At 49.3% G+C, this 23,343-nt stretch overlaps 9 protein-coding genes across 9 annotated transcripts; 3 read left to right on the top strand and 6 right to left on the bottom strand.

Annotated features, from left to right (window-relative positions):
- Positions 1-77: 77 nt before the first annotated feature.
- Positions 78-840, bottom strand: BDR25DRAFT_348224 (uncharacterized protein; the record flags this gene model as incomplete). Its single annotated transcript, XM_033694381.1, has 4 exons — positions 78-168; positions 195-326; positions 385-626; positions 742-840. 4 exons carry the CDS (start codon positions 838-840, stop codon positions 78-80), a joined length of 564 nt encoding a protein of 187 aa, XP_033554760.1.
- A 2,399-nt stretch (positions 841-3,239) lies between these two features.
- Positions 3,240-3,976, top strand: BDR25DRAFT_308765 (uncharacterized protein; the record flags this gene model as incomplete). Its single annotated transcript, XM_033691031.1, has 3 exons — positions 3,240-3,366; positions 3,495-3,573; positions 3,796-3,976. 3 exons carry the CDS (start codon positions 3,240-3,242, stop codon positions 3,974-3,976), a joined length of 387 nt encoding a protein of 128 aa, XP_033554759.1.
- A 1,641-nt stretch (positions 3,977-5,617) lies between these two features.
- BDR25DRAFT_250281 (glycoside hydrolase) lies at positions 5,618-8,171 on the top strand (the record flags this gene model as incomplete). The annotated part of the gene is made up of 2 exons (XM_033686055.1): positions 5,618-5,839; positions 5,892-8,171. Coding segments are annotated over exons 1-2 (2,487 nt in total), but the record flags the coding sequence as incomplete, so codon positions are not given.
- Positions 8,172-8,718: 547 nt separating this feature from the next.
- On the bottom strand, positions 8,719-10,089 carry BDR25DRAFT_348221 (uncharacterized protein; the record flags this gene model as incomplete). The annotated part of the gene is made up of 2 exons (XM_033694380.1): positions 8,719-9,995; positions 10,035-10,089. The coding sequence occupies 2 exons, from the start codon at positions 10,087-10,089 to the stop codon at positions 8,719-8,721; spliced, it is 1,332 nt and encodes a 443-aa protein (XP_033554757.1).
- A 622-nt stretch (positions 10,090-10,711) lies between these two features.
- BDR25DRAFT_207228 (uncharacterized protein) lies at positions 10,712-13,075 on the bottom strand (the record flags this gene model as incomplete). The annotated part of the gene is made up of 3 exons (XM_033684520.1): positions 10,712-12,556; positions 12,607-12,828; positions 12,950-13,075. The coding sequence occupies 3 exons, from the start codon at positions 13,073-13,075 to the stop codon at positions 10,712-10,714; spliced, it is 2,193 nt and encodes a 730-aa protein (XP_033554756.1).
- A 1,011-nt stretch (positions 13,076-14,086) lies between these two features.
- BDR25DRAFT_5473 (multidrug resistant protein) lies at positions 14,087-16,113 on the bottom strand. Its single transcript, XM_033698728.1, has 4 exons — positions 15,284-16,113; positions 14,894-15,233; positions 14,400-14,828; positions 14,087-14,340 (listed from the first exon to the last, which is right to left on the bottom strand). The coding sequence occupies exons 1-4, from the start codon at positions 16,005-16,007 to the stop codon at positions 14,166-14,168; spliced, it is 1,668 nt and encodes a 555-aa protein (XP_033554755.1). The 5' UTR covers positions 16,008-16,113; the 3' UTR covers positions 14,087-14,165.
- A 1,964-nt stretch (positions 16,114-18,077) lies between these two features.
- On the bottom strand, positions 18,078-18,779 carry BDR25DRAFT_5450 (uncharacterized protein). Its single transcript, XM_033698726.1, has one exon. It carries the CDS (start codon positions 18,694-18,696, stop codon positions 18,280-18,282), a length of 417 nt encoding a protein of 138 aa, XP_033554754.1. The 5' UTR covers positions 18,697-18,779; the 3' UTR covers positions 18,078-18,279.
- Positions 18,780-19,916: 1,137 nt separating this feature from the next.
- On the top strand, positions 19,917-22,060 carry BDR25DRAFT_364914 (RNA-binding domain-containing protein; the record flags this gene model as incomplete). Its single annotated transcript, XM_033696866.1, has 7 exons — positions 19,917-20,289; positions 20,343-20,395; positions 20,465-20,713; positions 20,773-20,824; positions 20,891-21,321; positions 21,369-21,522; positions 21,575-22,060. 7 exons carry the CDS (start codon positions 19,917-19,919, stop codon positions 21,706-21,708), a joined length of 1,446 nt encoding a protein of 481 aa, XP_033554753.1. The 3' UTR covers positions 21,709-22,060.
- BDR25DRAFT_250269 (mitochondrial carrier) lies at positions 22,044-23,123 on the bottom strand (the record flags this gene model as incomplete). The annotated part of the gene is made up of 3 exons (XM_033686054.1): positions 22,044-22,481; positions 22,536-22,857; positions 22,937-23,123. The coding sequence occupies 3 exons, from the start codon at positions 23,121-23,123 to the stop codon at positions 22,076-22,078; spliced, it is 915 nt and encodes a 304-aa protein (XP_033554752.1). The 3' UTR covers positions 22,044-22,075.
- Positions 23,124-23,343: the final 220 nt, after the last annotated feature.

Below are 23,343 nucleotides of genomic sequence, written 5' to 3'. Positions count from 1 at the left end.
AACCTTCTCAAACGCTCCCATACACTAAGAATGCAACAGATAGGCTTACCACTCGAAATTGTTCAACCCATCCTAGATCATTCTATTGTTGCGTGAAGTTTTAAATGTGTGTTCAGATTAAGGCTAGCTGGTAATCCATTCGCCTTCCTAAGTCTAGCTAATTTGACACTATTCCATCAAAGGCCATTTCTCACCAGAAGTCATCCATGGCGCATAGCTTTGCAGGCTTGTAGATGGCTACCTTGAATTGTGGCCTGTTAATAAGCCTCGCCGGTACCCTCACTTCTTTGTACCATACCTTGAGAGTCGTGCTTTGAATGAACCTACTGGAAGGAAGTCAATGAAAATTCCTATTCAGTGAATTTCCACAGTTGTCTGCATCACTTGAGCAAATCAAAAGAGGGGAGCATCCTTGAATGTATTTGGTCATTGTGTTCTTTGATTGGTAAAGAGCATCGACGTGGACCAATGACCCCATTGGGGCATTTCTTCCGGCAAAGAATCAGACGATGAGTGGGAATATTTAGACAATCGCTGTGCTGCCACCGTCTATTGTAGCACTTTTCCGACCGCAAAACATTCAATTGATCAGGGGCGCACCCAACTACGCAGGCATGAGTATTGTGCTAGAAGCAGTTGCTCGTCTAGTGGTTAAGTGTAAGCATAAGAAATAGCTTTTTTAAGCTGGACACATGTTTCCTTACCTCTCTAACTGTCACGGTTGTGCTACAGTTATCTAACCCCAGAGTACCCTAAGCTTGGCACGGGGTATATAGGCTCCTCGGCCGCCGTACCTCTGCCTCCGACCTTAAGGTTTACTCTCTCTTGTGGCTCTGCCATACACCCTCTATCCTCCATTCCCTCTCTGTGCCTTATGCTTCCTGCTCGATACCTCTCGCACTAACATACTAGTTATACTAAACATTAAATGTTAACTATAGTTAACATGGTCCACAAGCGAATGTTCAACACAAGCGAGTGTTCCGTCCCACCACCAAAACGCAGCCAACCTACTACCAACCGCGATGCATTAACAACTATACAATTAATTATCTTTAAAAGAGGCTAGAATTAACCTAGCTATTTAAGCTCTTAATAGAGACGCGTCTTTAACTAAGAGGCGCGCTGCAGCACTCTACAATGTTAATTAAATAGCTCTCTGCCAACAACGCGCAGGGATGACTATGCGACGCAACTGTACAGCTAACAACAAGAAGCTTACAAAGCTAGAAGAGAAGGTAATTATTAAGCATATACTTAATCTAGATTTACAAGGATTTACGCCTACTCTAGGTGCTGTACAAGAGATGGCTAATAAGCTTCTTACTAAGCGCGGCGCTCTACTAGCAAGTATTAACTAGCTATCTAACTTTGTTGCGTGTACGCTAGCAGTTAAAACCTACCTTAGCTAACTATATAATTACTAATAAGCAAAATGTAAAGATCTAGCAATTATAAGTAAGTAGTTTAAGCTTGTAGAGGCTACATAATTAAAGTACAGCATTGTTGTAACAATCCTTATAAATTGTTCTATCTTGAGTCGCCTAGAACCTCTGGAAGGCCCTCGTATCAGCCCTGACCTTGACCTGGCCCTGACCCTTGCTGTTACCCCTATTCCCTCATGTATTTAGTCGCACCTTGCCCCTGTAGCTAGCTCGGTAGTTTTCTAATATCCTACGTACAAGGCCTATAGGTGTCATTAGTATTCCTAGGTCTCTAAGTCCCCACGCACTCCTATATGCCTCTAAGTGGATTTATACCGCATTTAGACCTATTGTCTTGCCTGCGCTGTTACAATTATAGATTAGGACATGTATAATTTTAACAAGACAGGCTTTTAGATAGGGGTTATATTAAGCTAAATAGTTGTTATAGGCACAGATAGACGTAATTAGCTAAAGGCTATACAGCTAGGCGACTGTAAATAGGTGATAGTTATTGCAGGCATTAACGCAGATAGGTAGGCAATACCTTTATACATAATCTTTAAAGGCAAGCATCACCTATCTGCCTAGTATAAGGATAAGGATATACTAAAAGACTAGGCTATTAGTGTTAGCAATAACAGCTAAATAACTAATAAACATAGAATTACATAGCTAGAGCACTTTAATCTGTATATAAAAAATTACTTAGTAGGCTTATAGTAGCTGCTTATTTTTAATAGCTATAAAAGCTATTACTCTGTTAAATTCCTAAAGCTCTGTAAGCAGAGGCGTATTATAGCGCTCTGTATGCCAGCACACGCGTCACATATTCTACAGCCGCTTAATGTTAGCTGCTTTTTGCTGTTAAAGCGCGCGTACAGTACTAAGATTAGCTAGTTAATCTGCTACTAGATTAACTATATTAATAAGCTAACCTTTCTACTAGCCTTTAAAGCAGCATTTAGTTACTTAATTATAATAGATAATATCTGCGCAGGCTTTAGAGCTATAGGACTAGTCCTATTTAACCTAGAGCTAGTGCTCTTAAAGCTTAATATATAGCTACCTAATTAGCTAGCTACTCTACTACTAAATACTACTTAGGAGGCTTAAACACTTAGTAATCTTTATAAAGTTAAGGCTTAGTTAACTCTACTATATAATTAGATTTAAAAGTATTAGAATTTTTTTTTTTTTGCTATGCTTAATCTAGTAAAGCAGCTAAGTAAGGGCGCTACTAAGATAGCTTATGTTGCTGTTCTATAGCGCAATTAAGCAGCTGCTCTAGAAAGGGCCTATAAGGCAGCTATAAAGCGTAAGCAGTGTAAAAAAAAGTAAATTTAAAAAAAAGAAACTCTAATAAGTTATTAAAGCTTTAAGTTAAGTACTTAGAAGCTTACTAGTATAGTAGAAGGTAGTAAAATGCCTTAAAAGAAGTTAACTGCTAAAAGCAGCGCAGCGCGCGTACAGCACTGCAAGCGCTGTAATAAGCCTAGGCATAACTCTTATACATGTAAGGATATTAAATAATTCTATAGTAGTTTATTTTATATAGTATATTTTTGCGTTATTAAATTAATAGTCTTTAAAGTTAAATTTAGTAGTAGGACAGAACACTCGCTTGTGTTGAACATTCGCTTGTGGACCATGTTAATAGACGGCTATTATATAAATAGTAAAGCGCTAGCCGTACTTGGCTTATAAAGTAAGTGCTTAGAAAGCTTATCTGGCTCGTACATAACAAAGCTAGCTTAAATTTATCGCTAAAAGCTTTTCTTATGGGGAAAGCAGAACTTTGTGTACTCGAACATCATGCTATGGATGATCATAGATCACGCCCTTCGACTAGTGGATACGAGATGCTTCCCTTGCCCACGCCGGTGGAATTGGTTCAAGATCCCGGATGAAATTGATCAGGACGTCATGGGTAAGGGATATAGTAAGGAACTGGGTACACTCATCCAAAGTTACAAACAGAATGAGGTTCTTGACTCTGCAGTCCTCACCGCTCCCCTAGGGTCCTTCACAGCGTTAAATAGCCCGCAATTCTTAAGAATCCTAGACTAGATCCTAAGTACATTAGAGAAGGGGTGGTTGACCAACGCCGGGCTAGTGTGTCGGGAAATCTGAGCAATGTGCAATGCTGGTATGTCCGAAGAGCTACTGTATGTTGCCGCCCACCACGGAGCATTGAGCTAGGTTGAGTTTATCTCCGAGATTCCAGGCTCGAACTGAGGAGACAGTACTTATATGAAATCTGTAACTCAAAACCCTGCATTGGTTGGCTTCGTGTGAAGCATGCAGTATTTGTCGCCCTTTCTTATTCCAGTACGTCGACACTAGTGCAGCCTACTGATCTTTATTATAGGGCTCGGGGGCGGCAAAGGCGCTTTCAGCATATATACTCAGCTGCTGGTGGCATTAACTCGAGTAGGTTGTCACCCACTTCAAGAATTGCCAGCTCAGACGTGGAATCCAGGCAGATGCATACCACCCGGAGTATCCGAGCAAGACCATCGACAGAATCATCCTCACATGTTTTCGGATGAAATGGTCAGGTCTGGGGAGCAGTTTGGGAACACCACTTAGGCGTTCAGTCATCTTGCTCTGATCAGCAGTGTTCAATTTAGACAGGTCTTGTTCAGGAGAGTACAGATTTCGCACATGAGCACTGAGGTCCTCTGATAGCAAATAATCGTAGTTGAGGTGAGAGCGGCTTCGCTGCTTCGTCCACAGGACTTCGGGAAGCTGCTCATACCATCCTTCTGTACTTCAAACATGTGAAGGTCGTGAAACGGAGGATTTGTTTGCGAGGCTCTAATGCCTAAACCCTTGTCCCCTCTAATAAAACATGGCTTAAGGTTTCATATTTGCTCTGTTGTGATTAGCCAGATAACTCAGAAAGCGGCACACAGACCAGGGGATGGCGCAAACAAGCTTCTACGCACTCGGATTCGCCGACCTCATTCAAACTTCAAACGCTGACAACGCCATCCCAACATCCCTTCACTTGTCTTTCTTTCAATCAACGAGGCTGTGTCTTTTGCCCCAGACTGCCGCGCACCACTTCATATCCTTCGTCGGACGAGGGCCTCAGCATGGCTATCCTGCATTGGAGTCTTGACGTACGGACACTTTGAATGAGACTCAGACGAGCCGCAATGCTCTTAGGACATCATCGTTACGAACAGCGGGAACCGAGTGCAGCGAACACTCTCCCACTTGTTGGGAGAAGGCTATTAAGCATTCCCGGACTAGGTATCGTAGTATCTGTTGCGAAGGAGAATCCTTCAGGTCCTGTGACATTTTGCTCTCCTTCCGCATCGAGCAGGAGATCTAATTACCGCCCTGAACAAGGACACAACGTCGCCTTCTTTCTTCTGCCGTTCAGGGTCCCTTCAACTAGGGTCTACCCCAGCGTCTACATCCTCTACTTGTCAAAAGACGGCCTGCATGGTGTGACTTTACAAAATGGCCAGGTGAGGTTGCAATTGGACGTCACGCTAATTATTTCCATAAAGGCGCTATTCTGGCCCTCCGCGGAGCCCGGTTGGCTGAATCTGGGGCCTGTTTCGTACAACGTCTCTCTGAGACTATTGTTATTGATCGTAAGTGTTTAAGACATATATCGACCACAGTCAATGTCAAATATCTAAGACAGCCGAGGGTGGCTTTATGCGGATGATTCTTCGGCAATCTCTCGAACGCCTCGCACAGTCCATGATCTGTTCAATATGAATGTTGTACGCCTTGATACTTGACATGAGCAAGATCCTGGTACAAAGTTGTGGCACCATTCAGGGACCCAGTAGCCATTTGTCCTACCGCCTGTACCTGTTCCTGCAGATCAGTAACCTTCTTCGGGTAAAGTCTCCGTTGCAGAGGGTCCTCCCGCGCCTCCACAATGACCATCCTTCCTTCCTGTCTCTGATTTGATCATCCTAAAAATCTGTTCATTCCACCTTGTCACATGAAACGCCTCATTGTCGGGTTTCTACTTCATTTCATGTTGAGTATAATAAGACTCCTGGGGTGCAGTATGGTATTCTTCATCGTGGTTGTTCTTCATTCTTCAAAGGCACTTGTGCATTCTTTTCTCCACAGCCCTAAACACGGCTCTCATTTTTCTTCGTGCGCTCTTTTCGTCCTCTTGTTTGATACAATCATTTTCTTACTTAGCACTCCTTTAAAACCCCCTTTCCGAAATGGCTAAGCTAGCATTCCTGTTGAGTGTATTTCATGCTACGCTTATTTCTGGTCTTCCTGCTCGCGAACAGAAGCGTGAACCTGATCCTTTTGGTGGACGAGCTATTACGATCTCTTCAGGTCTAGATGTGACGACCAGCTACAGTTCGGCACCGCTTTCGTCTTTGCAGACTGCAACGGCTACTCTGTCACCATCGCTCTCTGGAGTGCGTAATCTTTCACCTAACCTCGAGAAGCAACTGCTGATTAACTACACAGTCCATTCTGACTGGTCTTCCATCTGGCGGTAATTCTGCTAATCCTCTTCCTACCGCCCCAGTATCCACGCCGCTTGGTTCCCTCGCACCCATTGGTACAACACTTGCGCCCGGAACAACATCCCCAGCAGGGGCAGCCGCCTCCAATATCTTCGTTCCCATGGCCAGTGATGCTCCTCCGCAACAAATATCTACCCGCGACGACCACCCGGTGAAGAAGCTGGGTATCTTAGATAAAGGCGGACCGATCGAGACGAACAAATTCTACGCAAACTTTTTCTTAGGAAGCCAGACAAACTCAGTCTGGACACATCCATATTCCCTGGCATGGGCCAAAGGACATGGAAATACATATGGAATGGCCGTTACCCACGTCGAACGAAGTCAATTTGCTTGGGATAGTGGCACCCCGCCCCGCTACTTCATCGGACCGATTGGCTTGCAACACATCGTCTTCTCTGCAGAAGAGCTTAGCAAATCAACGACTCTATCCACGGAGTCCTTGACTGCGTTTTCAGTTTATGCCAATTTGGCCCCTTCTGCAGATGCTACACCTCTTATCTCGATTCCTTGCGTTCAAGGCATGGGATTTGTTACAGCACTTTATAACAAGGCGAAACCGTTGTTAAGTAGTGGTACTTTCTTCCGGACTCTGAAATACGTGGGCCAGCTTAATGGTGTCACATACAAGTACCAAATCCAGCTAGAGGATAGCTCAGAGTGGCTATTATACGCTACACCCGTCGCTAGTCTTGGTGCCCCTCCCTTCACACTAAAGGACAGTGCTACCATCGTTGGTCCCGCAGATTTCATCGGAATAATCCAGGTCGCGAAGAACCCTGCCAACACCACCGGTGAGAAAGTCTTCGATTCATCCGCCGGCGCCTTCGCTACTAATGCCACCATTTCCGGATCAGTAGATGGCAGTTCGGGAAGCTACACCATTGCTTGGGGCAAAGATGGGATCGCAAATCAGACGCTGCTCATGTTTGCCTTGCCGCATCAAGTAGAATCGTTCGATTCTAATACTGCAGCGGCTCTAACTGACATCTCTCTGGTTACAACTACCAAGGGCTATGCGCGGGCCATTGCCGCTAACAAAATGACCATGGTCGAACCCAACCTACCTTCAACTGTTGGTTTTGCCCCTTGGATACCAGCCAGCAACGGCGGGAATGGTGGCTCGGAAAATAACGTCCTTAATTCCGCCGCTATTGCGGCTGTGAACAGCGCCGGAGCTCTCGAGCTAAACGAAGACATCAACAGTCAAACACGCCTCGACAGTATGTATTATAGTGGTAAAGCTCTGGCAAAATTCGCGGGCATAGTATATACACTTCAAACAATGACCAAGAACTCTAACCTCGCCGCCGCTGGCCTGATCAAACTAAAAGACGCCTTCAACGTCTTTGTCAACAACACGCAACCTCTGCCTCTTGTCTATGACTCCCAATGGAAAGGTGTAGTCTCCTCCGGCACATATAAAAACGGCGACTCCGGTCTGGACTTTGGAAATGCATATTACAACGACCACCACTTCCACTACGGCTACTTTGTCTGGACTGCGGCTGTTATTGGCTACTTGGATCCTAATTGGTTGGGAGAAGGCACGAATAAAGCCTGGGTCAACATGCTTGTCCGAGACTACGCGAACCCTAGCACTTCAGATCCTTATTTCCCCTTCCAACGCTCGTTTGATTGGGTCCACGGCCATTCCTGGGCCAAAGGGCTTTTCGAATCGGGAGACGGGAAGGATCAGGAATCCACCTCCGAAGACACGTTCGCAACCTACGCACTCAAGATGTGGGGAAAGATCTCGGGAGATGCGAATCTCGAAGCCCGTGGAAGTCTGCAGCTCGCAGTGCAAGCGCGTTCTCTCCGAAATTACTTCTTGCTAAGCAGTGACAATAAAGTCCAGCCTTCACAATTCATCCCTAACAAAGTAACGGGGATTTTGTTTGAGAATAAAGTCGACCATACGACATATTTTGGCGCGAACCCAGAGTACATCCAAGGCATCCACATGATCCCGTTAAACCCTTCCAGCGCCTACACTCGCCCGGCCTCTTTCGTCAAGGAAGAATGGGACGTATATTTCAGCAACGGACGGGCAGACAATGTCACAGGTGGCTGGAAAGGCATTTTGTACGCCAACCTAGCCCTGTTTGATCCTACTACGGCGTATAATTTCTTTTCAAATCCGAACTTTGATCTAGGCGTCTTGGATGGTGGGGCAAGTCGGACCTGGTACCTAGCTTTCTCGGCAGCGATGGCTGGTGCAGCTAAAGATGTAGTGCCGCGCAATACTGTTGCTTAAGCTGCAGTGCCTGCTATGATGGAGCTGAAAGAGGTAGTTGCTCCTTAATTGACCGAGGAGCCGACCTATAAAGAATATTAAACGGGATATGAACTCTCGGGTGTTGAGTATAGGAGTTTAGATGATGAGTTGGATAGCAAGCAGTAGGATATGGATGAGTTGAGTGAGTGGGGAGGGCCTGAGAGAATGGACTGGGAGTAGGCATGATAATTTCTTGTTCATATTTCAAGCACTGGGTAGATGTTTGTGCATGCTTTTAAAAATGTCACAGTTGCATTGTTTTCCAATTCATCATCATTTTAATCAGCGGACGTTGGGGATCTGAGCATCTGCCATAAATCTAACAATACACCCCTCCTATTCTAGTGGCCTAAGGAGTGCGATTTGCCCTGACATAAAACCGAAAACTGATGCCAGGGAAATCGAGTTACGAGGTCAAGATTACCTAATACCTCACACCCTCATCCAATGAAACAAAATTCCCTGCTAAACTTGCCCACGTGCCAATTTACTAATTCTTCCTCTTCTTCCTTTTCTTCATTCGAATTGGCAACTCCCCAACCTTCTCTAACTCCAACGTATTGAGGGCGACAATCTTCTCACTCTCAGCTGCCTGGCCACCATCACCATTGTTGAACTCTTTCCATTCCACTTTCCTCTTGCTCCCAGCAGCATTCTTCACAACAGCAGCCTGCTTGACCGGGGCCCTTTTCTCCACCAACACATCATCACCCCCACCAAAAGAGGTCTGTCTCTCTGCTTTCCAACCAGCAAGCCACATCTCTAGATCAATTTTGCTGTATCCGACTTCTCCGTTATCGACTTGGAAGTCGCCACCATTGCTTAAACACAGCGTCTCCTTCCTACTATGTTGCAGGTGAACAAAGAACGCTGCCCAAGACTTCTTTTGGACCTGCGTTGCCGGCTTCCAGAAATTCGGTTGGAAGGATTGCAGGAGCTCGCGTAAAGGGTCTGAGAGGGCGAGTTGCGTGGCCGCAGGACATGACAGTATGCTCGGGAGTGTGAGTGCGGAGAGCGGAGCATGTGAGACAAAAGCAGTGAAGAAGTGGGTTGGGAAGGCGAGGGGGAGTGTTGGGAGGATGAAATACGACGTGGGCTGCTTGGCAGGCGTGGCTTTAACGGCGAGGTTCTTCGAGCGAAGGCTGTAAGGACTGTTCGGGTTTACATCTGGCAGTGTATTGATATCGTGTTGTTTAGGCCTAGAAGATTCGAACGCGGTGTCTTTGGCTCGGTCATGGATGATGTGCTTGAAAGTTGTAATCCAACGGAAAGCCTTGCTCTCCAATAGATCTAAGAAATACAGGATTCGCTCTTTCGTCTTGTATGCGAAGCATATGGTCAACAGCTGCAATTTCTGCCACGGATCTAATGCTTTGGTCGCGTTGTCGAAGAGGTCGCGGTAATATTGTGAAAGATTGATTTGCTTGTAGGATGCGGCGATGTGAGAGCCCTTGGGCGATATGAAAGGCATTTCAGTGGCTGGGCTCTTGACTGCGAGATCTGAAAGGCGAACCGTCAAAGTTAGAACGAAATCCGGGGCAGTGACAGAATCCGCACGATGGGCATTGCGGATACAGCGCTGGAGAGCCTCGAATTGTTGTTTCGCTTCGCGGTAGATGGGCTCTGCTTCAATTTTTGCGAGGGCCTCTCCCATTGGGAGTAGGTCCACTAGCTCTTCCATTTTGGTGGTGATGGGAGAGTGGTACACTGGAAATTTGGCAAGGAAAGCGAGGAAATTAGAGGAAGAAATCGTGAATATCAGAAAGGCTTAGGGAAATCTGATCGGCAGCGGATGTGGTGGGAAACCTCCGCAAAAGGGGGCGCTAGTGTTGTTTGGGGAGCGCGCAGCTATGGATGGCATGAGTCCTGGAGCATAGAGGTGAGGAGTTCAGGTTGTTGTGCTGGTGGCGAAATCGTAAAGGCAACTCGCGGAGCGGCAGAGTGAAAGTTGGTCGCGAACGTGACAAAGACCTGCCGTCAAGGGGGCGAACCTTGACCGTTACTCAAAGATACCCGCGTAAATATTCGCGTTAGGAAATTCATAGAGGTGTGGAAACTCGGGAGAACCGTGCTTCCACATACAAATACGCGTAGAAAGAAAAAGGCAACAATCAAACTGAGCAGTAAACTGTAGGCGTAAACCTCAAAACAGCCTCAAAATGATCATCATCCTAATTACCGTACTCCGGGTATCTTGGCCGAACGACTATGTCTACTTTACACCCAACCCGATCGTGTTTCCGTCTCGTTCATAACTATCAGACGTCATATCTTACAACCGCCATGTGGAAGTTCCGTTCTGAAATCTGCACGACAGATACATGAGCTCCACGGCTTCGCCCGCTTCTATCGCCACTATGGTTGCCATGGTAAGAGCTCTCGGTCCATTGTTGGTTCAAATACGACACGCGGGCGTGTCAGGGAGTGTTTGGTCTGCTTCCGCGAACGAACGTCGAGTTATTCGACGATCTCCAACGTCAAATTCAGGGGGTCTTTCTCGAACCCCAAACAATTGACTCCATCAAGGCATAAGGAGAGTTCTCCAAGTCTAAGCCAAGAAGTGGTGATTGCGAGATTGATGGGTCATCAAAATTGAAAGCCCCATTGAGATCGTCTGCAGTGAAAATCCCTAGCGTCGGGGACGCCTGTGAGCTCGAGTCACTTGTCTTACGAGTATTTGATCTTGAATCCTGAAGGCTAAGCAATCGTTGAAGAGCGGCAACAGAACGGGTGATTGGTGCGGAAAGTTCCGCAGGATCCACATTGGAGGTAATATCTGAAAGCACCGTGATCAAATTTGTCAGGAGGGAGCGCGCTCGTTCGTTTCTTGAGGGCTCTCCGAGGATGCCAAGCAAGAGAGCGGAGCTTAGTGACCGGTGCACCGAAGCCCATGATCGAGTAGCGAAGGGGGTCATATTTTGCAGTCCGAGAAAGGCCTCAACAGTATTCGTTAGACTGTCTACACAGGTTTTCCTGAGGGTCTTCGACAAATCAAAACTGGCAGTGCTGGGGCTGATGGCAGGTCGACAGAGCTCAGAAGTGATATACGAAATATGTAGATAGAGAGCCCAGTGTTCAAGCTGGTCCCGCATAGATCGACACCGCCTGGAGTCCTTTAGATAGTCCGCTGCGTCGACCATGATTTCTTGCAGCTCGTTTCGATGTTCGGTAATTCGCATCAGGGCATCGTGGGAATTTTGCGGTCGCTGGCGCTCGCGAACAATGTCAAGCCCAACTTTGCAGAGTCGGTACATGCTTTCAACATAGGATCTCGTGCCTGGCGTGGTATGCTGACTCAGGGGAACCGTGTGGTCTATTGTCGTGGTAGACGAAGCTCTGTCGTACGATATAGACAACAACGAATCTTGCCATAATAGGGCCCACCACACCTTTGAACGTGATAGTTTCAATTGTAAAGGTGTGGATGGAGGACATACTCTATGGAGGCCTAGGGTCTGAGAAAGACGGACTGTTAATCCCATCAGACTCCAGGCTACTCCAGCATTCATATTATTGGAAATAACGTTTCCAAGAATAAGAAGTATTTGGATGCTCTCCAAAGTCGCATGGGACAGGAAATTGGTAAATCGGAGGCATTCGAAACTGCAACAGACGTAGACCTGTGAGGTCAACTCGCGTTCTTTCCTGGCTAATGTGGAGCACTGGCATCCGGACGCAAGAATTGCGAATAGTAGGCCAATCCAATGGAAATTTTTGCCAAAAATTTGCTCCTCGGTGACTCCACTACTGCCCTGGAAGCTTGCTCGATTGATGAGAAATAACAATAGATCAGATTCGAAGCCTTCGATGTCCCCAACGGCAGGATACACGACGTGCGCAGTTTCTCGGTAGCAGCGAAAAAAATTCAGACATTCCGAGTCACTGGGTAAGGCGTTTGATAGCTCATTGGCACGGGAAATGGATCCATGTGGAAGCCCCCAAAGGTCAACGAACGGGTAGGTCGCACTCTCATTATCTAGCCCAAAAATTGGAAGCATGCTTTTTCTGCCCAGCAGGTCTTGCACACCTGGCCACTGGGTCTCGCCGCGTCCCAAGGCCATAACGAGAGCTGGAACAGAGCTCGGTCCGATATGAATGGTTTGGCCTGTAAGGTCGTTTCTTGTATGTATTCCCTGTGTTCGGAGGTGAGTCGTCTCGTTGTCAATCGGGGCAGGCGCTGCCAGAGGGGTATTCCCAGTAGTTCCGGGCGAATACCCATTCGAGGGTGCATTATTTGGCGCAACCTCCGACACACTGCTAATGGAGTTCTTCAGCTCTGCCAGCGACTTTTCTGCGGTCTGCAGTTTAGCGCAAATGCGTTCCCAGTCCTGTAAGCGTCAGTTCCGCATGAAATTGTCCACGCTCCCGACATGCCCACCTCCCGTGGGAGCGTAACAGTCCCCCCATGGATATGAACCATGCCATTTGAGAAGTCGTTCCCGTTGTGTCCCACGCCGTGGAGGCTCATTCGTTTGGCCGGCGGGTGCGTTTCAGTCGGAGGGTGGTAGGAACAGAGCTCTGGATGTTCTCGGACGACGCATGTCTTGCATGGCACTGATTGATCGCATTTTACTTTGCGCTGTCGACAGGGATAGCAGGCCTGTTTACATTAATAAGGTCAGCGTGGAAGTCTGCGACATAGTTTTCGCCTGCAGCTTGTCTCCTGAGGCTTGAAAGCTCAAACACTGCCTCCTCAAATGCCGCAAGCTGACTACACATACCTTGTACTCCCTCGCTTTGCGCTTCCGCCGCAGAATCTCGTCGATGTCAGACCTTGGTGGAGTGTCTTGAGGGAAGCTGTCAGTCGTGGACGATTGTTGCTGGCCCTGGGTTCTGTCGGTATCCATGGCGTGAGTATCAGCAGAGCAGATTGAAGCTGTCGTGGCGGCAATGATGGCAGATTCAACTCGATTGGAGACACTTGAAGACTGAGCCCCACTCGCTAGGCACTTTGGAGCTTGGGTCAATGGTCCATGGCGGAGAAGCAGGGCAGACTCGCAACGATTGGCTGTAAGAGTGACTAATCTATCACGTGCTTCTTGCTAATCACCACCTTCGAGAGATGTCTGATCTGCGTCCGGGGATTACTCAGGGTTGCCGATCTCGAAATACGTACCTCCCCACTTTCAGATTAGCCAGTTGCGAATAATGAGATGGAAAACGCAATGCGGCAGGCCTCTGCACATACACTCATATCATCGGCTATGCCGGACTTAACTGTGCAGAATCATACGGAACTAAAAATCTCATTTTGTCACGATGTCTGCATAGGCTTGTCTCAGGGATTGTCCTTGATGCAGGTCTGGATGGACTTGGGAAGCCGAATGACCAGGACGAGTCCTCATTGAGTGCCCTTTGTGGGGTGTCGCATCGAATCCATGCTCTGAACTTTGCCAGGTGTTTATGAGAGAGATGCTCTTTGAAACAAAGTAATGACTTCCATTTGCTACTCCGTCGGTGCAAAGGCTGCACTAAATTTATAGGCACCCATGGCCATATAAGGAAATATAATAAACCTGGCAGCTGTATTTGCACCATTCCGTCAAAATAGAAATTCTTGATCATGCCACTTCAGATCCCATGAATGCTGTCCAGAACACCTGAAAGTAACCCCATGCATACCCTGGCACCAAACCCCACTACACTTATAACACACCGTAGCATGATGGTGATGGAAGAAGACTATAATCTTCTTCGAGACGGCTATCCTACTTTGCCCGTGCTTACTGAGTATGTAATTTTCTGCTATGGTGCCTTCGCCGATGGGATCGATGCGTGAACCGCGGACACGGCGATCGGATAAGGATCCCTTGGAATCTAGCGTTGGCCTCAAACAGGGAACCCTTACTGGAAAGGGTGGGTGGGCGAGGTCTCTTGGCATAAAATCGTGTTTTACAGGACCTGCATGCACAGGAAGCGATGTCCGGCGTCGGACAATCAGGGGGATGATTTCTCAATATTTCCTTGGTTCTCTACGTCTGGACTGTACGCAAATCGAGAGTGCTTGCGGATAGCTGCGCCCTTGAAGTAGAAAATATACGGGATGGCACAACAGGCTAGGCCAATGAAGCCGAGGAGTGAGCTCGCCCATTGGTAGCCGAGGCGATCGTACCTGTTTACATTCTCAGTGCTCGAAACCACAAAGAATTCTGACCTTATTTCCAAACTTACATTTGATTTGTGAAGAGAACCACACCTGCTCCGTAGAAACTTCTCAGAAATGTTTTTGCAGCCAAAGCAGAAGCGGCTTGGTGTTGGTACGAGTCTACTAGGTAATTGTTCGCTGAGTTGTATAAAAAAATAAACCCGAAGCCAACAGGGAAACCACCAAGGGCTGGACCAACCCATGAGAGACGCGGATATGAAGTCCAGGCAAATATGAAGAGTCCAATAGGGATAAACCAGCATGATATCATCATTGGAATTAGACGAGCTTCTGCTGGAGGCTTACCGTTGTGCTTCTTAACTAATGACAGGTAGTGTTTGTTGACAAGGGGCGCACAAGCTGCGCTTAGGAGTACACCCACGGCAATCGGTATGAACATCAGACCCGTAGTACCCGCGCTGTAACCTTTTCCTTGCTGATAAACGATAGGATACCTAGAGAAAATTAGATGCAAGCTCTCTGAGCAGTAAGAGAGGCTAGGAGAGGCTGGGAGACTTACGCGACAAAGAACATATAGAGTAAGCCATACAGGACAGACATGTATACCGAAATGAAGAAAACGATTGGTTCACGAAAGAGAAGTTGAAATGGTCGAAATAGAAACAGGCGCAATCTCTGACTCAAAGGTCGCATGTCCAGATCCTCCTCAGTCACAAACTTGCTATCGCCGGTCGACTTCCGAAGTTTTTCCGCACGTCGAGTAAGCAGTTTAGGGGTGTATGTCTCTGGGACGGTGAATGATATGGCAACCCATGCAACGCAGCCTAGTATTAGTTGAATCCAATACAGCCACCGCCAGCCCGCGGCATCGCTCAGAAAGCCTCCTACAAGAGGTCCCACTGTTTGTCATGTCAGCAAACTGTAAGGTCCACGAGAATGCCAAACTTACCAGCTGGTCCAATGAATGGTGCAGCACTGAACGCCGCCATCGGTACCCCTCGCTCCTCATTTCGCCACAGGTCGGCCAGAGTCCCTCCAACTAGGGTCATTGGAGCCGAGAAAGCAATACCCGCAATGGCTCGAGTCACAAGAAGTGTTGCAATGTTCTTTGCCACTGCGCCTGGTACGGTAAAAATGACTGCAATCAGTAAGGTAGAGGCGTAGATCGGCCTCCTACCAACAATCTCTGACATTGGTGCGAAGGCCATTGGTCCTACACCAAACCCTACCACAAAGACGGTAATCGTAAGAAGTGCAACCTCAAAACTGACATGGAACTCCTCCGCAACACCCTCTAGGTCTGCAGTGATGACAGCGGAATTAAACGCTACAACAAAGCATGTGAATGCAACACACATTGTGCACCACCATTTATATGACTTCGACCAGTTTTTAGGATTCTCAGGGTCGTTCACCTTCCAGGTGACTAGTTCGTATCGTTCAATGTGCCCAGTAGCATTCGACTTGATTTCTCGCAGTATCTGACCATCGATAGTCTCTTCCGTGTATTCTTCCAAATTCGCGTCGCGGCTGAGTGTTCGAGACGGGAGGTTGACCACATCTGCCCCATCGAAGGTTGGGTTAATGATAGACTGGAAACGGGGTTCGTATTCAACTCTAGTGTGGTCGGACGCGGCATCATCGAGCGTTAGAGGGTATGGAGTTTCAGCCATGATACGTGAGATCAGTGCTTTCGAAAGGAGACAAATAAGTTCTTAAACTACTCAGCAAAGAAAGAAAGGGGCTTCTCAATCGGGTCCTTAAAGAAGGGTCGGAAGTTCTTGCTCTGCTTGACGATTCTACTGTATTCATTGTTGCAGAGAACAGAGCTTTATATTTTCCACCTGTGGCCAATGCTCCAAGCAGTAACGTACCTTCTGCGGAGGTCACTCGGAGTTTCCTGTTGTATTTGAGAAGCTGATAGAGGTTATCAACACTAGTGCTAGAGATGTCGGGTAGCGCATCAAACTTGTGGGAATCAGGAAAAGTTGATCTTTCCTAATACGGTTAGGCGATAGGAAATAGTTCGGAGAACGACTTCGTACGAAGATGACTATTGAAAATGATGAAGGCGTGAAGCTGTTGATAATTGCCATTTGGTGAGGAGAGGGGTTTCCAAGGCTAAGAAGATGCCTTGAGGATACCATTCTTCTGATGGCAATTTCCAGGACGATTCACGCCTCTAGACCAAAGAAAAACACAGAGATCCCAAGGCCCCGTCTTTTGGAATGATGAAAAATGCCGGTCGACCCGACAGTCAATGCTTTGGAAAGCATGCTGGCGCCTACCTCTGTGTCATGATGCGCTAGGCAGAAAATAATATTTGAACCTGCTGTCGGTACGTACCAACAGACGGCAGGATGCAAATCTCAACCCTAACTTTGAATCTCAAATGATTCTTCACATGTGCTGAACTGAAGGGATTGCGACGGCATCGGGATGGATATGTTCGGTCTGTAGCTACATAAATAAAGAAACTGACCAGCGGGGATGTTGGTGTTGGGCGAGAGCTACTCACGTGACTGGTACATAAGCACTATTCTAAATTTGGAAAATTCGAGACTCCGCAGAGGAGATGTCGCCTCCTCCATGGAATTCCTGCGGAAATGAACTCCCAAGCGAAGCCAGTGAAGAATTGACCTGGCTTTCCGTAGGAGAGTTCTTTTAAGGGCGTTTCAGTATTCCTCAACCATGCGACTTCGAAGTGAATTTTCAAACGTCTCTCTGCCGCAACAAAATCGCGTTCATGTGAAATGAGCGATAAGGCAAAGCAGTTTTCGTCCATGCGCGCTGCACGCAGCTCGCTTGATATCGCACAAATGCTGATGGTAATTTCTATCCCCATCACGGCATCGCTAGAGCTGGGAACACCTTGCTGTCAAATGACAGGATCACCATGGAGGAGGGCGTTGACATGCTGGGACGAACAACGAAGCAACAAACTTCGCAAAATGTAACGGTGCATGACGTCCTAAGTCTTTGTTGTAGGCTGAGTGGATGTTCTCCGCGAAAGAAAAAGACCTTGATTTGCGACATATGCTGCTATAGTACAGTGTCAGCAGGTTCTCCAAGCTGTAGTGACTATTTAGATCAGAAAAAGGGGAAATACTGTAGCAAACTCGCAAGCTTAAAAATGCGGCAGTTGGGGACTCCGAGGGTGAGGTGTGCCGCAAATTGATACCTACCACTTAGCAATTCTCGAAGATGCCTACACTTGCCGGATCTCGTTCAGGGCACAACCACTGCAAACAATCGTCTGCCCAATCTGAGCAATAAGTCCATAAAACCCTATCTAAAGCGGTGGCTCAAGCGCCAATGAACTACCTCGGGGAAGTCGCCATCTGAGATCGTGCAACAATCTTCTGCCTGGAGAGAGAGGCGAACACTGACCGATCAGCGCTGGAGGACCCACTTGTGGTACTTTGCAAGAGCTGCTAAGTGCACCTGATTGGGGCAAGGATGCATGAACGTTCAGCGTCCTCGACGCTTTTCCGAGTCCCAACGCTTTGCAGCGGCAATTCCTATCAGGAAGGGAGAAACTCACTTTTGTTGCACACTGTGATGCCCCACTTAGATTCTGCAGACTAACGGCACGATCTTAAAGGTCGCATCGTTGGGCTTTGTCCCGTGCAACGGGACACCAGCATCGCAGGCATAGAACTGCACGCCAGTCGAGCTTTTGTACACCAAGTCACAGATGACGAAGCTGAGTGAATGAGGAAACAGGGTGCTCTTTACCTGGTCCAGGAAGTCCATGTCTTCTCTGGGATACCTCGGATCGACGATGTCGCAGGATCCGGATGGCCTGATGGGGTAGGTTGACGTGCTCGGCTGCATAACATGACTGGGGAGGATGAGACGGGGCTGCCAACAGCCTGGCAGAAAGTTTTCAGCCTGCCAAGTATCAGTCGGTGAATAGCACCAATGGATGCGCATCCGATGCGGCTAGGATTGCGGGGGCGGAGGAAGCACCCGCAAGTGATAGAGAAAGCTCGGCCTGCTTGCAAGGTGTTTGTGATTTTTGTGATGGGGCAGAAGGGGATGGATTGGCTGTCGTTTCAAGCCCGCCATCATTCGTACTGCAGCCCGGCGTCGTCCTTCATCAAACCGGCGTTCGAATCGAAGGGAATGACCGCCGTGCCGGTAACGCGGGTGGCCCTCGCAAACCGCCGTCTCCTGAGGAGTGCCGGCAACGCCTGATTGAGGTGCAGGCAGTCCCGCCACATATGTACAATCATGAGGAGGTATCGATGTTGGAGGGCATGGCCAATCCGCGAAGGCCATGCTGCTGCCAGAGTTGGCCTTGATCGCGCAGGAGGGCGGGACGTTTGCAGAGTATGTACCTGCAGGAGAAGGAGCCATCCATGAGACTCGCGGCTCATGGACAGTGCGGCCAGAACCAGAGAATCATCGTCCGGCGAGGATGGGCGGAGGGCAGCACCGCGAGAGACAGATGATAGATGATGTTTGCTCGTAGGGCGGCCTGGAGCTGACACGGACCAAGCGAGCAGTTGGAGTGGACCTCCCGTTCACCTCGTTTCTCCGCGTCCCTCACGCCTGCCTCTGCACGCGTGGAAAGTTTCACCCAAAGCTGAGCCTCGACATCGCCTCCTTGCCTGATCGCCTGTTCCGCATCCTCCCCGTTGCGGCCGCCTGCCCTCTCGCAACAAGTTACAACCCGCCCGCCCCCACAGCCGCCCTCCGTCCTAAACCTGGACCGCAGTTGCGTGGTTCCCGATCACTTTGCAACCCTACATACCCGTAGTAGCCCGCCGACCACCAACCCATCATCGCGGTACCAGGCTGGGCCGCATCGAGTTGTCGGTGTCTCGCACCCCCCCCATTGGCTGTTGTTCCATCTCGCGCGTGCGTGGGGAGGCCTCTGCCAAAGCGGCCTGCGAGAAGGCGAAAAGGCAAATCTGCTGTCTCTGCATCACTTTGCTCCCATTCACACGGAATCGGACCCGCTGTGCCAGTTCAGCTCGGCCACTGCCCAGCGTCCCCCTCTTGGGTTCTGACTGGTTCTCCGGCCAGTTCATTGATCCTTGCCGACTGACTGCAGCTGTGTGGTTGTAAGCTACCGCAGGACATTATGGGTGAGTGGGTTCCGTCGAAGCTTCCTCTTTCCTCTGACCCCGCCTGCCTTTTTTACTTCCTAATCTTCCGTCCTCTGACGCGCCATCCATCTTCACACACAATCCTGAGCCTGATTGCGCTGCTGACTGTGAATTGCTCCAGACTCCGCAGATACCTACCGCCCGCAAGCTGTAAGTCAATCGCCCTCTCCTGCTCCTTGCCCTTTGTTGTGGGCTCTCTGCATCGGAGCGTCTTGTAAGGTGCCGGGTGCCGTGAAGTGGCGCGGCAGCGGCTTCACAACCGCTCGCCGTTCCAGAGTTGCGTGTTGAGCAGCCAGCCCTCCGGTCCAGCGCACGTGATGCGCCGCGCCAAGCCTGCTGCGGCTCGCTTGAACTGGGCGTCAGATCAAGCTACAACTTTACTTCACGCGTAGCCTTGACCTCGACGCTCGACCTGCCATCCCCCTTCCGCATCTCTTCATGCCGACACTGGCTGGCGCCGTCACCATGTCCTACAGTACTGACTCTTACGATCAGCGAGACGCCGGTCGCGAACGCTCGCCGCGTCGTCGTTCCCGGTCTCCTCGTCGATCTCGACGCTCATACTCACCTCGCAGCCGTTCTCGCAGCCGCGACGAGTATCGCCGTTCCGACCGTCGCTCGCGCTCGCCGACAGGTGGTGGTGCTCAGGGCACGGGAGCATACAATACGTACGGAGCTGGTCGTGGAGCGCCCCAGCGTGGACCAGAGGATCGTTCAGCATCAAAAGACAATATGATGCAAAACATCCGCGAATCATCCCAACAAGACCGTCGTGTCTACGTGGGCAACTTGAGCTACGATGTGAAATGGCATCATCTCAAAGATTTCATGAGACAAGGTCAGGATTCCCCGTCGGCCCGTCTCCCGTCAGCGCGGCTAACTCCCTCGCAGCCGGCGAAGTCTTGTTCGCAGACGTATTGTTGCTGCCGAATGGAATGTCAAAGGTAAATAAGATGAATGGCTGGTTTATTCCGTGCGTTGGATGGTGATTGACTGGGTTTCCTCGGGAATAGGGTTGTGGCATCGTGGAGTATGCAACACGGGAGCAGGCTCAAAACGCCGTGTCGACGCTCAGTAACCAAAACCTTATGGGTCGCCTGGTGTACGTTCGCGAAGATCGAGAGGCCGAGCCTCGTTTCAGCAACCCCGCGCCTGGCGGACGCGGTGACTTCGGCGGAGGCATGCGCGGTGGATATGGAGGTCCCGGCGGCTATGGCGGTCCTTCCGGTGGAGGAGGAGGTAGACAGGTCTATGTCGCCAATGTTTGTTCCACCTCTATTTTTTGCCCGGATACGATTGGCATGCTGACTCTGGCCTACAGCTTCCCTACAACGTTGGCTGGCAAGACTTGAAGGATCTTTTCCGACAAGCCGGTAGGTTTCTATCAGCACACTACTGACCCTACTCGATGAGAAATCCACTGACTTATTTCCCTGCAGCTCATACCGGATCCGTCCTGCGTGCAGACGTCCATGTTGCCCCCGATGGCCGCCCCAAAGGCTCAGGAATCGTCGCATTCGAGACTGCTGAGGATGCCCGAAACGCAATCCAGCAGTTTAACGGTTATGATTGGCAGGGCCGCAACCTCGAGGTCCGCGAGGATCGCTTTGCAGCTGCCGGTGGACCCGGTTTCGGCCGTGGTGGGTTCGGCGGCGGCGGTTTCGGTGGCCGTGGAGGCTTCGGAGGACGTGGCGGCTTTGGGGGTGGACGCGGTGGATATGGAGGCGGCTTCGGGGGGCGTGGAGGATTTGGAGGTGGATATGGTGCCGCTGGAGCTGTTGATGCTAATGCGGCGTCCAATCCTCCAAATCCGTTCACGGACTTCGCTACTTCGGGTGGAGAACCAAGCAATGTCATCTACGTTCGAAACGTAAGTAACCAACATCTACGCCTACTCCTCGGTACTTACTGTTCTAGTTGCCCTGGTCCACCAGCAACGAGGATCTTGTTGAGCTTTTCACTACTATCGGCAAGGTTGAGCGTGCCGAAATTCAGTACGAGCTGAATGGGCGTTCTCGTGGTACTGGCGTCGTGGAATTTGAGAAGGCCGCAGATGCCGAGACTGCCATCGGTATGACGCCGCTTGATTGCGTTCTTGCTATTCAATGCCTAACAGATAGCAGCTAAATTCACCGGCTATCAATACGGAGGTAGACCTCTCGGACTGACTTACGTTCGCTACAGTAATCAGAGCAATGGCGATGCCATGGAGGGCACCGAAGTCACTGGAGGCCTGACCCAAGACCAAATTATGTAGGCTTGACTGGGGATGCGGAGGACCATAATCTTTGGAATATATCCTACATCATCTCTTAGGATAAGGTCGGGCCGTTCTTATGTCGGATGCATTTGGCCTAAGGTCAACCTCCTCTGAGCCTACTTTCTCCTTAGTCAACTTTTCTCTTATTTCCCGTAACTCTCCGAAAGGCTGTCTCCGCAGGCGTAGCTCAATGGGGTGCTTTCGCCTTGACAATCCTCGGTATTCAGCGGTGGTCCAGGGTTTAAAAATTTCATAATGTACTCTAGATTGCAGATTCAAAGGAAGTGAGCTTCGGCATTATAAGAATGCAGACATTCACCTCCGGTCTCAGCCTTCTTCGTTGCTATTTTCTAAGTGCTATCCTTCATGGCTGCTGCAACAGCCGCATCATCCATTCATAGACAGCCCACTGCACGGCGTTGACGACGAAGGCTCTTATGCTACATATCCCCAGCCCACGAAAGAAGACGCCTGCGCCATCTGATTGGTAGGCTTGCCTTGCGACATGTAACGTGCTCAGCCTTTTTTTCTGCGGTGTGGGAATGCCCTCTAGCTCGGGATGTAACAAGCCGCGTTGTTCGCTTCTGAGGGAATATGGTAAATGTGATAGTTGCGTTTGAACTCTTGTCTTGACGACATCTAGTGGGAAGATGGATGCCCACGTCACAATGCCTGCAAACCCTCCACACAACAACACTTTGAGGGCGGTCTGCCTATCTGTGTCTTCGGGAGAGCTGAAAGTTTGCTTGCTCCATTCATAAGACCAGAAACTGGGGAGTTAGTTAGTCATAATATCTATTGGGGGATTAGGCAAAGAAGCCTACTAAAACCCATATCCCACAGCATCCCTCACACTCGTTATCCCCCCCCCATAATACAGTCCTCTTATTCCTTCATATTTCCAAGTGTCTCGTGCAATTGACCAGGAACTGGCGTTCCCCTTCCAGACCTGAGCACGGCATTTGATGAGCTCGGTGGGCGCAGAGACAACGAAGGTTGCGAGTCCTCCTGCAGAGCCGGCCAACCACACTCTCCACAGATTAGATGGGGCAGAGGGGGAGTCTCCTAGCAGGGAGAGGGTGCGGTTGTAAGAGACGAAGAGAATTGCATTGAGGGCACCGTAGCCGAGGATGGGTGCTGTTGCGCCTGCACTATGACATTCGTGGTCAGCACGACGAATTGTAGGCTACATTGGCATCTTCAAGCTCAATTGGGCGTCTCTGACCTCTCACCAAAGTTCCTGCGCGGTCAAAGTGGCCCTTGAAGCTTTGCTGCAGTGGCGAAGTAGCCGAATCAAGAGTTGGAGAAGGGCTGCTGCCGGCTTGAAGACGTGTTTTCACAAGATCAAGAGGATTCCCGATGAGAATACCTGCAGCACCGCTGAGATAGCCGGCCCAGAAGTCGGCTGACATGTCCAAGTTGGTTCATGGAAAGGAAGATGAACGAGGAGGGGTAGAGGGGCATCGCCAAGGCTCAAATTGATAATATTCTTCCATTGGCGAGGAAGCCAGAGACGACCCGAGGTTACGGAAACCATTTGATATGATGGCTCAGGAGTGGTTTAAAGAGTCCGGAGGACTCCGGCAGCACGAAGAACGCTTTTCGGCCACTCAAGTTGCCTGAGCCGTCTGA

The sequence above is a fragment of the Lindgomyces ingoldianus genome (genome assembly GCF_010093535.1).
Source record: "Lindgomyces ingoldianus strain ATCC 200398 unplaced genomic scaffold BDR25scaffold_1, whole genome shotgun sequence".
Lineage (NCBI taxonomy): Eukaryota > Fungi > Ascomycota > Dothideomycetes > Pleosporales > Lindgomycetaceae > Lindgomyces > Lindgomyces ingoldianus.
Note: the sequence above shows the minus strand (reverse complement) of the source record. Positions and strands in the feature narration are given on the sequence as shown.

Coding starts and splice junctions, on each gene's coding strand:
- BDR25DRAFT_5450 (XM_033698726.1), bottom strand. CDS start 18,696: ATGGCTCCTTCTCCTGCAGGTACATACTCTGCAAACGTCCCGCCCTCC.
- BDR25DRAFT_5473 (XM_033698728.1), bottom strand. CDS start 16,007: ATGGCTGAAACTCCATACCCTCTAACGCTCGATGATGCCGCGTCCGAC. Junction 14,829..14,893: donor CTCTATATGTTCTTTGTCGC/GTAAGTCTCCCA, acceptor AATTTTCTCTAG/GTATCCTATCGTTTATCAGC. Junction 14,341..14,399: donor GTTCTCTTCACAAATCAAAT/GTAAGTTTGGAA, acceptor GAATGTAAACAG/GTACGATCGCCTCGGCTACC.